General features: G+C 38.8%; 1 protein-coding gene across 1 annotated transcript in view; it reads left to right on the forward strand.

Annotated features, from left to right (window-relative positions):
• The window catches only part of LOC126424534 (putative ATP-dependent RNA helicase DHX57), a 220,993-nt gene extending 205,760 nt beyond the window's left edge, over window positions 1–15,233 (forward strand). The window contains exons 22-23 of the mRNA XM_050087272.1: window positions 2,966–3,199; window positions 14,197–15,233. Coding sequence (XP_049943229.1) covers window positions 2,966–3,199; window positions 14,197–14,340 — 378 coding nt within the window. The 3' untranslated portion in view covers window positions 14,341–15,233. The remainder of the gene's footprint in view (window positions 1–2,965; window positions 3,200–14,196) is intronic.
• Window positions 15,234–15,670: the final 437 nt, after the last annotated feature.

Genomic DNA, 15,670 nt, shown 5'->3' on the forward strand with positions numbered 1-15,670 from the left:
GTGAGTCTAAATGACACTAATTTTTGGGGACACTGTATTAGATGCATGATGGTGCCAAAAGATCCTGTCGATGTACATCACGGAATAATTTTGACTTTGGGTTTCTTAACTTTGTACTTGAATCTGTGTATTTCTCTTAAATAATGTGATGTGCTACTATGAATTTTCTTAAGGTAAGATGATATACATGTTTTTGAGAGGATCATTTGGGCACTCTCCTGTGTTCAGTAATGTGTACCCATAAGTTAATGTCATTTATACTCAGTCTTCTGCATTTTTTGTTATCTGCTATTCATTTTAGCAAAATACAAGGCAAGCTGACAGACGTATTTTATGTACATAAATTGTCTTCTATAGTTTCTGCTGGTGCATCAGTAATAACATAACTTAAAAAACAAAAGGAAAATAAAAAATATGAAAATTGTGTTTAAATGTTAGTAGGTTGACTTCTGTGTGTCTATCTGTAGCTTTTGGATACTGATGACTTACGATATAAGGCGTTTGTTATGTCTGGCTCACGAGCAATTACTGTTATTTATATTTTCAATATTTAGTGAAATCTGTACTATTTCATACATTATTTTAAGTGCACTGTATAAAATATTTTATTACATCTGTTAGTATGCCATTAAGTAGTCTTAGGTTGCTGATTGTCTAATATACACTGTATCAATTAACTCTGGCATACCAACAATAGCAATGTATGTAATGTGCCTCTGACTTTCTGATGCATGTCGGATGTCAAATGATTTACAGAAAATGCTGAAAGGAATTGAAAACTTGTATATCATTAACCACACACCAGTGTTTGTGCAGTTGCTGCAGTACAACCCCCATATATACATCTTAAACAAAGGTCTGTGTATTTGATGATTTTTGTTTTACAGGCATTAGTTTACTTCCTCTGATCCACTGCCACATAAAGCTAATTTTTGAAAAAAGTGTATGTTGATTTCTGCTGGTAGAGTTTCCATGTATCCATAATGAGGTTGGAAAATTGCTTCAATATTTTTATCAACTTATTTACATGAAAGACATTTTATTGATTATGAAACTGAATAAGTCACAATTATGTGAAAACCTATGAAATTGGGTGTGTCTGTTGGTATGTTGACAGTTTTTAGCAGACAAAAATTATATTGGCCACCCTTAGTGTGAACCAAGAAGAAAGGTGTGCAAATACTGAAACACTCCAAAGTTCCTACACCCACAGGTTGCAACAGCGCTTGTACGTGGAGTTAAGTGTACATAGAAACTACAAAAAGAAGTATTAACACCTGCATTAAGAAAAAAAAGTCACCAGCAGCAGCAGCAGCAGCAGATCGTTCACTGTTTCCAGGAAACCATCAGATTCTGTTCTCCAGATCGAGTCATTACTATTCTAGGTTGTACAGGGGAGGTCGTAGAAAAGTAAAAGCACAAACACAAATTTAATATAAGATAATGTGGATTGGAATTAGACAAGTTGTGGGCCTTAGAGCTAAATATAGCAAACAGCGGCAACTCTTACCCACTACAAGCTCCATAACACATGTTGGCACGATTCTGCGATCTTAGGCAGTGGTCTGATGATATCACAAACTGCCCATTGCATGGATACTTATAAACAGGTCAGCTTTTTGTGAGCATATTTCAGATTGTAATTACTTTCTGAGTTGTCATATCCTCTGATGATGTATCTAGCATTGGAAGACAAATTGTTAGGCAGGCTTTGGATCATGGACTTTTGCCCATACAACAAATATCACAAGGATGTAAATACCGTCCCTAGAAGCCTGCATTGTATTATAAAACATAGTACAGCCATGATGTACCATGATCCTTGGAAATAAATACATGTTAATTTTTGTGAATTGTTCAGCAGAATCATCTGATATTATTTATTTTTTCATTTAGGTGCCACAGGAGTTATCACAAATTAAATGTGTTCACGCACATTAAATAAATTTATCAATGTACTGCCACAAAACTCCTCACTGCACTCAGCCCTGTTCTAAAAAAGTTTTTTCGGAAATTAAGAATTTTGCTGCGACATAGCGATAGAAGCATGAATAGCATTAGTGGTCACAGTAAAGCAATAAAAGTGGAGAAGTAGAAAAAGTAACAAAGGAGACTCCAGGTAGGAATATCAAAATGTAGGAAAAGATAGGTTGATACTTTCCGTAAAAATAACATGTGAAGTTGCAAACAGGCACAATTAAAAAGACACTTAAAAATATAAGCTTTTGACACAGTATTAACTGGAAAAAGAGAAACACACACCATTCAGTCACACAGGCAAACTCACGACATGCACACATTATTGCTAACTGTCACAGCTCAGGCCAGAATGCCACATTGTTAAAAAGTAACTTAAATATTTATAAATGGAAAATGCATACTGTTCTACTACGCAGTGACGGAAAAATCCATTAATATGATGACTATATAGCATAATTATCTGTCCGTTGCAGTAAATTACTGAAACTGAAAGCCGAGTTAAAAAATATGAACCCAATAATAACAAATTAAAGCTGGAAAGAAAACACGATGAAGATGATTGTTTATAATGAGTGATGAGAGTGAGTAATATGCATTAAAAGAAAGATGAAGGGCTGATGGAGAAGTGGTAAAAATATTGCCAACTGAATTTGTTGGAAATAAGATTGATCTAATTTACTGTTACCTCTCCTGTTGGTATTCCCCTTATTTCCACCATTCACATATGTGAATTTCTTCCCCTCGCTTACCAGTGACATTGTATTCTATTGCTGTATGTGTTGTTTTAGAGTTCTATATGATTTACAGCCAGAAGGGTCTTACACTCTCAAGTACCCTAAATTATTTGCATGGGAAAACCCAATTTTTAAAGTATTTTGTGTTGCTAAAAAACTCGTTGTTAAGATTGTGTGTGTGTGTGTGTGTGTGTGTGTGTGTTGGATCTACATTTGACACTCTTTACTAAATATACACTGTTTATTTTCAGGTGTTCTTGCACCCTTCCTCTGTGAACTACACAGTCAGCCGATACCCTAGCCCATACTTGGTGTACCAGGAAAAGGTACGGACGAGTAGAATATATGTCCGTGATTGCACAATGGTGCCAGTTATGCCACTGGTGCTGTTCTCCGGGTGTGCATTGCATGTCGAGCTGCAGCAGGGGAACTTCATCTTGTCTCTGGATGATGGCTGGATCAAGTTTCTCGTTGACAGACACCAGGTGAGTGTACAGCCATCGAAAGCTTTTCATTTATTCGTGTTACCTATAGATGGAGAAGTTTTGTGTTTGTTCCAGTTTAGCTTTGCGTGTAATATTGGTTTCTGCTGCTCTGGTTGCATGAGGCATACTTGTGTTGTGAAGTACAGAATTTTTTATTTTTTTTCTGGTATGATGTTAGAAAGTCCCTGGGCAGAATAAAACTAACGGAAGGAGTGAGGGAGAGGAGCTGAGTGGTTCACAGGCATAGGCATAAGACTTAAAGCATTGTTGACTGTCTAGACAATGTTCTACTTTGGCACAAACTTACTTATATATGTTGTAGGGAAGTTCCTTTTGAATGTAAATACTTTTGGATTAAATGAGACCTACATAACATTCTAGTAACTGTTTGCTTCCAACGGTTTTTTTTTTTTTTTTTTTTTTTTTTTTTTTTTTTTTTTTTTTTTTTTTTTTACCGCATTTCGGCCCTCGTCTAAAGTTATGAGTCTGATTGAACATCGAAGATAATTCGCTCCATATTCTACCCACCAGCAATAACAAGTTCTTCCAGAAAGAATTCCGCAGGACAGTTCATGGCTGTGTCGTGATCAGAACAGCTTACGCTCAAGCGTTCCCTCGCGGTGCAGCGGCTACCGGCCACCGGCCATACGCCACCCGCCGCCTAATATCCGGCGCCGCCCAGGTGAACGCAGCGCAACGCTGTCAGTGTATGTATCAACTGTCATTTTCTAATTTTGAAGTTCTAGTTATCATCTTACAGTTAAGCATTGGATTTTGCATAGGGGAAAATCATGAACTACCGTTAAGCATTGTAAAATTGAGTCGCAAGTGGTAAAAGGTGCAACATCTGCAATGCAATATTTACTTTTGGTACAACAGAGGGGTGAATGCAGAGTTGGCAGCTAGAAAGATTTGCACTGTGTGTCGAGCGAGTGCTTTTGGGAAAAATACGCCAGAAGTAGATATCTCTTGTTTCAACAAATATCGCTCTGGCATGAATGATTTTCCGCATTAAGGAAGTCTCGACTACTGATATATGTGATGGGTTACCATTTAGCCATCATGCGACATTTGCATTCAACAGGCAAAGTTCAGAAGTCTGGCGGAGGAGTACTGCATGCTCTAATTCGAAACAACAAAAATCAACGGAGTGACTATTACTGAACGTCATCAGGTCGCTCATTGAGCATTCCTATGCAGTACTTTTACTGGTGACGAGTTATGATGCCTTTATCATTAACTTCCTAAGAAGAAATGAAAGGCTGAGCCCCACCAAAAGACGTAAACTCGAGCAAAGGGTAGTGTGAACATAATATTTTACATCTGATGGCTCCAAAATGTGTTTTGGGCTACGAATTCTGCTCCAAGGGGTGTGTGCATCACAGCTGGAATTTGATGCCAACAACTGAGAGACCTTTCGGTCATAGTGTAAGGAAGTCGAACGAACAAACTACATCACCTGTGCTACTGCTTGATAATGCACTCTGTTAATTTGAGAAACAAAACTAGCCAGGAGATTGATAGGAAAGTCGTCACTCAGGCACTTGTATTGATTGGGAAGTCCTCTCTCAAGCACTTGTCCCTCTCGTCATATACTCGTAAAATTTTACCTTTCCTGCTCTTGGTCGATCAACTGTCAAGGCAATTCATTTCTAGACGAAAATACTCTTCAAACTACACTGGTTTAATGACATTGTTAGAACCAGTAGGTTCCTACAGGTGTAGAATTTGTAAACTACTTTAGCACTGTCAGGTTGTTTCAGATATCATGAAAGGAATTTCTGCTGCTGATTTATTTCTCTTTGATGATTACTGTTGTGTTCAGTAAACTGATGGAAAATGCAATTAAAATATTCACTGTACTAATACAAATTAAATTCAGCTTACTACGGAAACATCATGACGGCAGTCTATCTTAATAAAGCATTAAGTATCTGTAAGACAATTGAGCCTATTTTAACACGAATTAGTAGGATATTACAGACTTTTGACATCGAAAAGGTCTGTATTTACTTCATGTCCTGTATTATTCGCTAGTATTATGAAAATGTGGCAGTTCATAGATAAAATTATGTTTTCACAACTAAAAATATGACGGCAGAAAAAAAAGTGGTATTATGAATTTTGCAGTACCGTAAGGTTTTCACTCTGGCACTAAGAGGTACTAAAAGTAGCAAGACGAAATTTGCTCGAGCGTTGTCTTACGATTCCCTTATTGAGCTTGTATCTGCCTGCTTGTAGCTCTGCTACAAGCGAACAAAGGCAGCATACCCCTGACAGGCAAGCACATTACCTAGGAGCTAGTGAACAGGTGGGATGTCTTTGACTTACTTATTGGCCCAGTAGCCGCTATGACAGATAAATCGCAACATAAGAGACGAGAGTATTTGTATTTCCTGTGTGGAATGGCTTTCGTTGACTCAAAAGCATTAACTGATCCCCTTATGTCACATTTCACGAGAAAATCACACTATTCAATTGCAATGACACGATAATATCAAGTGAATTTAGCAGGCTAGCTCTGTGCCATCAAGGAAGTAACTCGTCGGTCACAGAGTTTCCAAACATATTCTGCGCTGTTGCCAAGTTTCAGTTATGCTGTCAAGAAGGATACAGCTGATGAGTTCTGTGATAGACCTCGGAAATGACTATAGTTTCGTCTCAAAGTTGCGGGTGGCAAGGGCTGCAATATCCTACAAATGTAGTCGTCTGGACATGTTGGGAATGTGGGTCTCACGGGGAGTGTGCAAGGGGTAAGTCCCTGCAGGCACACTATCCTCTGTGCCTTCGGTGGCTCAGATGGATAGAGCATCTGCCATGTAAGCAGGAGATCCCGGGTTCGAGTCTTCGAGCTACAAGCAGGCAGATACAAGCTCAATAAGGGAATCGTAAGACAACGCTCGAGCAAATTTCGTCTTGCTACTTTTAGTACCTCTTAGTGCCAGAGTGAAAACCTTACGGTACTGCAAAATTCATAATACCACTTTTTTTTCTGCCGTCATATTTTTAGTTGTGAAAACATAATTTTATCTATGAACTGCCAGATTTTCATAATACTAGCGAATAATACAGGACATGAAGTAAATACAGACCTTTTCGATGTCAAAAGTCTGTAATATCCTACTAATTCGTGTTAAAATAGGCTCAATCGTCTTACAGATACTTAATGCTTTATTAAGATAGACTGCCGTCATGATGTTTCCGTAGTAAGCTGAATTTAATTTGTATTAGTACAGTGAATATTTTAATTGCATTTTCCATCAGTTTACTGAACACAACAGTAATCATCAAAGAGAAATAAATCAGCAGCAGAAATTCCTTTCATGATATCTGAAACAACCTGACAGTGCTAAAGTAGTTTACAAATTCTACACCTGTAGGAACCTACTGGTTCTAACAATGTCATTAAACCAGTGTAGTTTGAAGAGTATTTTCGTCTAGAAATGAATTGCCTTGACAGTTGATCGACCAAGAGCAGGAAAGGTAAAATTTTACGAGTATATGACGAGAGGGACAAGTGCTTGAGAGAGGACTTCCCAATCAATACAAGTGCCTGAGTGACGACTTTCCTATCAATCTCCTGGCTAGTTTTGTTTCTCAAATTAACAGAGTGCATTATCAAGCAGTAGCACAGGTGATGTAGTTTATTCGGTCGACTTCCTTACACTATGACCGAAAGGTCTCTCAGTTGTTGGCATCAAATTCCAGCTGTGATGCACACACCCTTTGGGGCAGAATTCGTAGCCCAAAACACATTTTGGATCAATCAGATGTAAAATATTATGTTCACACTACCCTTTGCTCGAGTTTACGTCTTTTGGTGGGGCTCAGCCTTTCATTTCTTCTTAGGAAGTTAATGATAAAGGCATCATAACTCGTCACCAGTAAAAGTACTGCATAGGAATGCTCAATGAGCGACCTGATGACGTTCAGTAATAGTCACTCCGTTGATTTTTGTTGTTTCGAATTAGAGCATGCAGTACTCCTCCGCCAGACTTCTGAACTTTGCCTGTTGAATGCAAATGTCGCATCATGGCTAAATGGTAACCCATCACATATATCAGTAGTCGAGACTTCCTAAATGCGGAAAATCATTCATGCCAGAGCGATATTTGTTGAAACAAGAGATATCTACTTCTGGCGTATTTTTCCCAAAAGCACTCACTCGACACACAGTGCAAATCTTTCTAGCTGCCAACTCTGCATTCACCCCTCTGTTGTACCAAAAGTAAATATTGCATTGCAGATGTTGCACCTTTTACCACTTGCGACTCAATTTTACAATGCTTAACGGTAGTTCATGATTTTCCCCTATGCAAAATCCAATGCTTAACTGTAAGATGATAACTAGAACTTCAAAATTAGAAAATGACAGTTGATACATACACTGACAGTGTTGCGCTGCGTTTACCTGGGCGGCGCCGGATTTTAGGTGGTTTATGGCGTCTGCCCGGTGGCCGGTAGCCGCTGCAGTGTGAGGGAACACTCGAGCGTAAGCTGTTGTGATCGCGACGCAGCCACGAGCTGTCCTGCGGAATTGTTTCTGGAAGTACTTGTTATTGCTGGTGGGTAGAATGTGAAGCGAATTATCTTCGATGTTCAATCAGACTCATAACTTTAGACGAGGGCCGAAATGTGGTAAAAATTTAGTTTAGAATTCACGATGATTACCAATAGACCACGGGTTCACACAATCCGACAACATCTAGGAAGTAGACAACACTTCCTCCTGACACTTCCGCATCTTACAATGTTGCCAGATTGTGCAGAGGGCCGGACTTAGAGTTGTCTGGGGCGGTCAGTTTTATTGGCCACCTTAAGTGAACGACTCGAATTTAGTCTCTGTAGCGGCTGACTGGCGGTCAGTTTTTATGTCTTAAGACTGTACAAGACCTTCCCACTCCATCAATCCAGCATCATCTTCTCCAGGCGTATCCTATCCCATCAGAGACTAGGCCACAAGTGAAAGTAGCCATGTCATCTACTATCCCTGCTGCAAACACTGCACAGATTTTTATGTCATATGACAACCAACCAGACATCTACCAGAATGAATGGGCACCACCAAACTGTGGCCAAAAACAAAGCTCTCCTCCCAGTGGTGCATAATGGAGCTGAGCCCAACGTGGTCAAATTCAATGGTTGCTTCAAAATTTGGTCCACCTGGATCCTTCATTCAGCCAACAGCTCAGAAAGTTTCGCTGAACAACTTCTGAAATTTCGGTTTCACTCTATATTTTTGTGCTTGCTTCACTTTGGTTTAGAAGGATTTTCTTTTGTCCTTGTAAATTATCAAGATTGAATAAGTGGCAGAATGGCTAAAATGCAGTCTTTCTGAAAGAATAGCATTATCTACTCAAGTAAAGAAGCTGTAACTGGCCCACCAAGCCCTGTATGGTTCAGAGTGTCTATCACTTGTCAGGAATGGCCTTACAGACAAACTTGAATTCTGAGAGTGTAAGGTATGAGGAATATATGGTTACCAGTTAAGAAAGGTAACAAATATGACAGAAAACCAATTCAGGAACTCCACAAATACCATGAAAAAATCTTGGATGTGGCTTGTCTTTTATGTCTACAAGATGCATCCCAATGGGTTGACCAGTCAGTGTTTCGCATGCTAGCAAAAGAGGAAGACCTATTGACCATGGTTGATGGAAGTGATCAAAAATCTGCAGCAACTAGGGATACAGAAAGAGATTTAAAAAGATGAGACAATGCTTAAGCAAGTGAGGTTCCATTAAAAACCTCAGAGGAAGATGACGTGCTCTCTGGACAAAGGAGAGAAAGGAACGGTACAGCTATGTGAACATCAAAACTCATTCCAAACGCAGTAATTGATCATTGTGGTGTTTAGTTGGCCTGTACAAAACAACAATGAAATAATAAAAATCTGTGATTAGTTGCTGCAGAGGTTGAATACCTGCCAGAGGAGGTGGAGTTAGAGGACCGTTAGTGGGTGGCTGTAGGGCACTGTGCTCTCACGGTGAGTGCACAACCACCTTGTGCCGCTTGCATACGGCAGCCAATAGCGTTCCCTGTAGCTGGTATAAGGTGGCCGCCCAGCGCACAAATGGTCTGTTTAGTGCTCATGCTTGATACTATCAGATCTGTCTTCACTGAACTAGAACTGCTTGATAACTACCTAGCTTGTCACCCAGTTATTTTCTTGGGTCATGTCTTGGATTTATCTCTGTGCTTCTTTGGGCCTTGTTGTCATCATTGGATAAAGGCTTATCTTAGTGCCTCATTGTCAAGTAGATTGTTTGTCCTTGCCCTGGTCTGTTGTTTGTCCACAGTCTGTCACAGTTCATTGACCTAACATTAGTTAGTTTGGGTTACTCTTCTGCAGACAGCTGTCCCTCCTGGTGACTTCCTCAATTTCTGCTGCAGCTCTGAAGTGTGCACAGATATGTGGATATAACAAAAACTGTTTGTTAAACTTTAAAGGTTTATTTATTTATTTATTTATTATTAAAGCTTTGTTTATTTATAGAACATATTAAACCTGTATCTGAGACTTTCATAACTTATTGACTAAAGTCAGCTGGTAGCAAACTTTAGTCTTTCCTTTTTATGTACACATTTAATCATACACTCAAAAATGAATGCATTGTAATCAATGTGACAACCCCACTGCATATCAACCCAGGTCAATAAATAAAGATTAAACAATAAACAATAAATTAGTAAGAATTAAAAATGGTATGTGCTATAGAAAGATTGCAACACTAAGTCATTATCAGAGAGTGAGCCAGAGTTCATCCCAGAGTAACCCAGAGAGCATCCCAGATTGCCCCAGTGGCTGTGTGGGCTGCCATATTGGCGGGTGACCTTGAACGAGTTTCGCTCGGCTGCCGCTAGAGCCTGGAGGATCGCGCTATAGTTTTAACTAAGCGCGATCCGCTGGCAAAAGTGTCTTTTCCGGCCGCCGTGTTGGATTATCAGCGTGCTGCTTCCTGCCGCGCCCAGTGTGGCGGCGCTTATCAGTAGTAACTTCCGCATTACAGGCAACTGCACGCTCATTTCACTCGAGGCAGCAGCACTGAGCACACAGCCATGCCGTACAGGAGGAGAAGATATACAAGAAGATCAAGATTGCCTGTGTACAAGACCGTGGATACATTTAGTGTTACTCCTAATAATGTAGCACAAGAAGAGCTATTAAATGGACCTATTACTTTTGTAGGAGCTAAGATTCATTTTTCTTGTACAACTACAGAGGTTGTAACGGGTAATAGTTGGTTAACTATTGCTATTGTAAGGGGCAGTGATAAGCCTCAATTAGGTTTGGAGTCCTATTATGATAGAGACATTATTTGTTATCGTACCTGTTCTATTGGAGTTCAGGGCTACAGGAATCATGGTACAGCAGTTGTACTTACAGATAAGCCATTTTGCTTATATATTTTTGTTATATATTAAACACTTGTACACCACTGATCTTGCCAAAAGCCGAGAAGCGATTCTTCTTAGTGTTGTAGCCCACTGGGCACTCTGGGATGCTCTCTGGGTTTCTCTGGGATGAACTCTGGCTCACTCTCTGAAAATGACTTAGTGTTGCAATCTTTCTATAGCACATACGGTTTTTAATTGTTACTAATTTATTGTTTATTGTTTAATCTTTATTTATTGACCAGTATGAAGTTGTCAATCATGCTTATCTATCTTGTGAGATTTTTTTTTTTTTTAAATGCCACACTGTTAACTCATATCTCACTACCAGTCACTGCACACACTATACACACATTGTTTCATCACGCACACGCACGCACACACACACACACACACACACACACACACACACACACACACACACACACACACTAGTGATCTCTGGGCCATTTTCTGTACTGCAACTTCCTATTTGCTACCCTGAAAAATGGAGTCAGCATCCCTCTATAATGAGTGAAACATTGAGCTCAGGAAGAGGAAGAGGTGTTAGTATTGTGCTGTGCATAGCTTGGGGGTAAGTTTTTCTAGAAAAGGAAAAAAAGAAGGGAAAAAACATAGTGTGAAGGTGTTATGTGGAATATTGGATGTTTTATAATCATTATTATTATTATTATTATTATTTATTTGAACAGCTTTTTTTAACCAGACTCCTACTCTGTTTTGTCTAAGTAATCCTTCAATGCATAACAGATACTTTTTAGCTGCCATTTTAAATACGTGTATTTTTGCAATTTTTTTAATCTCTTTTGGTAATTTATTGTACAGTTTTATTCCTTGATAGAAAACACTGTTTTGAGTTTAATGTTTATTCTTTCTTGATAAATGTAAGTTAAGTCTAACTCATGTTCCATGGCCATGGACAGAGCTGTTTGTGCAGTAATTTCCAATGTTATTTTTGATGTGTACAATTGACTGGTAAATGTATTCACATGGAGCAATTAAAATCCCCAGTGTTTCGAACAGATCTTTACAATAAGCTCGACTAGTATTTTTGGTTATAATTCTTATGGCTACTTACTGGAGATTGAAAATTATGTTCATATTTTGTGCATTTGTTTCCCAAAACAGAATGCCATAGCTAAGAATTGAGTGTACATATGAATAGTATGTAACTAAAAGACGCTGCATACTACTGTATCCTTGATATTTTCAAAGCTATTACATGACTTTTTTGAAAATCTGGGAAGCTAATGCTATGATACTGCCATTTATCCCCTTTAACAGGCTGCTGTAATATATGTATTTCATGAAATTTATTTGCAGTTCTGATTACAAATAACCATCAGCTATATGAGGGAATAATGGCAATGAAATTTTGTGCCGAATCAGGACTCGAACTCCGATCTCTTGCTTTACACGAGAGGTCGCCTTAATGGCTTTGGCTATCCGTGCACGACACGTGGCCAGACCCAAACTTCCATATATCTTCGTTCCTGCATCACAATCTGACACTTCTACACACATTATGTAATTCCCATATAGGGGAGGAGGTTTTAATTGAAAGTCACTGCCTGCTATTTGTGGATGAATACGACATTGCAATACCTGTGTAGTTAAGAAGAACGATGCAGTGTTCCTTCGGACGTGCATGCCCAAAGGAACATTGTATTATAATTCTTATCACCACAACTACTGCAACATCATAAATACATATTTGTTGATTTGAATTCCAGCACTTCAACTTTAAAAAATTTTCTGGGAAGGGATAATTGAAATTCAGCTTATTAACATGTAAATACATAGACTTACAGTGATAATACGGTGGTTTAGCTAATCCAAATACTGAAGAAGCAAGTCCGTGTAACAAACAGTTGTGACCATCAGATTCACGAGAGTCATAAATTATTGCATGAAAATAATTTGTCAATGAAGTGTGAATGTGGAGGTGCGATGGATGTAAACACAGTGAAATGGAACAATGTGTACTCATGACTAAGGCAGTTAGCATGTGTATGTCACTTCCTGTGCATCTGCACTTCAACAGCCCAGTAGCAAAGGCCACAATAATTATATTATTCAGGTCTGTCCACAAGTTACTACATTCGACGAGAGTGATAGGCATCGGTCGTGTTGCCATAGGTTGCAAACTCATTGTGATTGCTGTAAAATTTTTTTACAAGTGACATGCTCACATTTAAGCTGAAACTACACTGAGGTGCCAAAAGTGATGGGATATCTCCTAATATCATACCGGACTTCCTTTTGCCCAATGTAGTGCTGCAATTTGACGTGGCAAGTCCTCTGCAGAAATACCTAGTCGTGCTGCTACTATAGTGTTTCCAGTGCAGGATTTTGTACACTGACTGACCCCTCAATTATGTCCCACAAGTGTTTGATGGGATTCGTGTCAGGTGATCTGGATGGCCAAACCATTCACTCTAATTGTCCAGAATGTTCTTCAAACCAATAGCGAACAAGTGTGGCTAGGTGACATAATGCATTGTCGTCCATAAAAATTTCATCGTTGTTTGGGAACATGGTGTCCGTGAATTTCTGCAAATGGCCTCCAAGTAGCCAGACATCCAGAGGACCCAGTCCATATGTAAACACAGCCCACTCTATTATGGAGCCACCACCAGCTTGCACTTTGCCTTGTTGACATCCCGGGTCCACGGCTACGTGGGGGTGTGCACCACACTTGAATGTGCGCCATCAGCTCTTACCAATTGAAATTAGGACTCATTTGACTGGGCCACAGGTTTCCATAGCCCACCAATGCCATATTTGGTTGCACTGCCACAATGGACATTTCTGGAGTTATTTAACACAGTGTTGCTTGTCTGATATCACTGACAACTCTATGCAAAAGCTTACCAGATTTTTCAAAAAAATGTCACTTAATAGCTGACACTTAACAGCTGTGGATCATAAAATATTGAATTCTCTAATGACTTCTGAAATGGAATGTCCCATGTGTCCTGCTCCAGCTACCATTCCGCTCAAAGTCTGTTAATTACAACTGTGTGACCATAATCATGTCAGAAAACTTTTCACATGAATCACCTGAATACAAATGACAGCTCTGCCAATGCACTGCCCTTGTGTATGGAATGCTACTGCCATCTGCATTTGTATGTATCGCTAATGCACGACTTTCGCCACCTCAGTGTGTGCTTATCGAAACATGCACAGAAAAAACAAAGGGGTACAATACTCTGTGTATTTAAATGCACTTTCCATAACTGTCAATATTATGAAAAGAATAGATTGGTACTTATCATATGGTGGAGATGTTGAGTAGCAATTTATCCTTTTCGCAATATTGTCATTCCATCCCAAATTTTCCACTATTCTTTACTGTCACTTGCCATTGTTCTGTACTAAAGCAAAAACAATAGGTTTCACATGTAATGTCTTGTAAGTGTTTATAATGAGTAGGTCCAATATTTTCTTTTCTCCTCCTCCTCCTCCTCCTCCTCTTTTCCTCTCAAAAGTATCTTTGCAGTCAATGAAAGCGACACAGAACGTAAAGTCCATACTTTCTTTCACAAAGTGTCACATTTTGTTGAAAATGGTAATTGTTGTATTTGTTTGCCTTCCAGGTGGGCCAGTTGCTTAGCGCAATGAGAGATGAACTTGTGAAGCTGCTGGTGGATAAGATAAAGGACCCACAGTTGGACCTAGTGACTCACGAGCGAGGAAAAGTCATCATCTCCACAATTGTCCGTCTTATCTCGAAAGACTGATGTTCTGAGAAGTCCTACGAAGGAATTACCTAATTTTTATAAACTACTGTATATTTTTTCAGTCTTTCTTTCTTTCTTTCTCCACCCTTCCCCTCCCTCCTTTCTGTCTACCGTGATAAGAACAGACTGACACTACTGACATTAGTAATATGCCATTGGATGGTAGTAATCCCTTGTACATAGATGCCTATTCTGATCCTTGGATTCTGCTTCTGTGACATAACTGTGCAACAAGGTTGGAAATTCTTAACAATCTCCTGCCATGTTTTCCACCCATTAGTAATCTCTTTTCTCTGATATAATATGTGTTGCATTGCTTAAAACATAACTGATATTGGCTTCTGATATCAGTATTACATTGGAAAACAAAAAATGGACAACATGTCATCATATGACATTACACAGATTGTAAATAGACATACGGAAAAAAGAAAAGAACTTTACAATTCAACAAAAGTGAGACATGTTTCAGACAGTCGAGAGTATCAATTGGAGAAGCATAGTAGACACTGTAAAATTAGTTGTATGTAAAATGTGTAACTAGTACTGAAATGTTAGTATATATTTTTGCACTGTTTACATTGTAATACAATAATATTATTGTTGAGGTGCCTTAAATGTACAGTTTATGATGAATGTTACGGGTACATTTTGCAGAGCCAATTATGAGCATTAATTAAATGTTTTGAATGGCCATTTTGAGGCATATTGCAAGATAATCTTGTATGTTGAATTATTTATTACATTTTTGTACCTGTCTGTTTTTTAAGCTGAAGAACGCCTTTTATGTAAAAAAAAAAAAAAAATCGCTGTGAACAGTTTTAAATTTGTTGTTTGTTGTTTTTGAGGGGAATGTATTTATTTATGGAATATAGACAAATAATTGAAAAAATGAAAGCTTTAAACTGGAATAAAAGTCAAAATCAATAACATAACATGCTGGATGTCATTTGTTTTATACTTTGGCACTTCCAATAATTCATCCATAGCTCTGGTCCTGTTCTGATACATCATTGTATTTAGGTTTCTTGTGGACCTTTGTCTATTTATTACCTTTTCAAAATGTTGTTTTTTACCTGCAGTTCAGTAAAACTTTACTGACCTGCTAACCACACCCACATGTAGGCACATGTAACATGTACATGAGCCAATGGTGACAAATTGCTTTAGACACACTTCCCAACATGTTTACACTGTTCTCCAGAGTTAGACCACGTTTTGTGGCTAACAACCAGATTGATAGAGCTTTGTGGCCACTCACCATAATTTAACATAAAGCTTAAATCGGCTTATACCCCTCTCCTGCTTTCCAACCACGAAGCTCTACTTC

This window comes from Schistocerca serialis, chromosome 10 (assembly GCF_023864345.2).
Source record: "Schistocerca serialis cubense isolate TAMUIC-IGC-003099 chromosome 10, iqSchSeri2.2, whole genome shotgun sequence".
NCBI classification, from domain to species: domain Eukaryota; kingdom Metazoa; phylum Arthropoda; class Insecta; order Orthoptera; family Acrididae; genus Schistocerca; species Schistocerca serialis.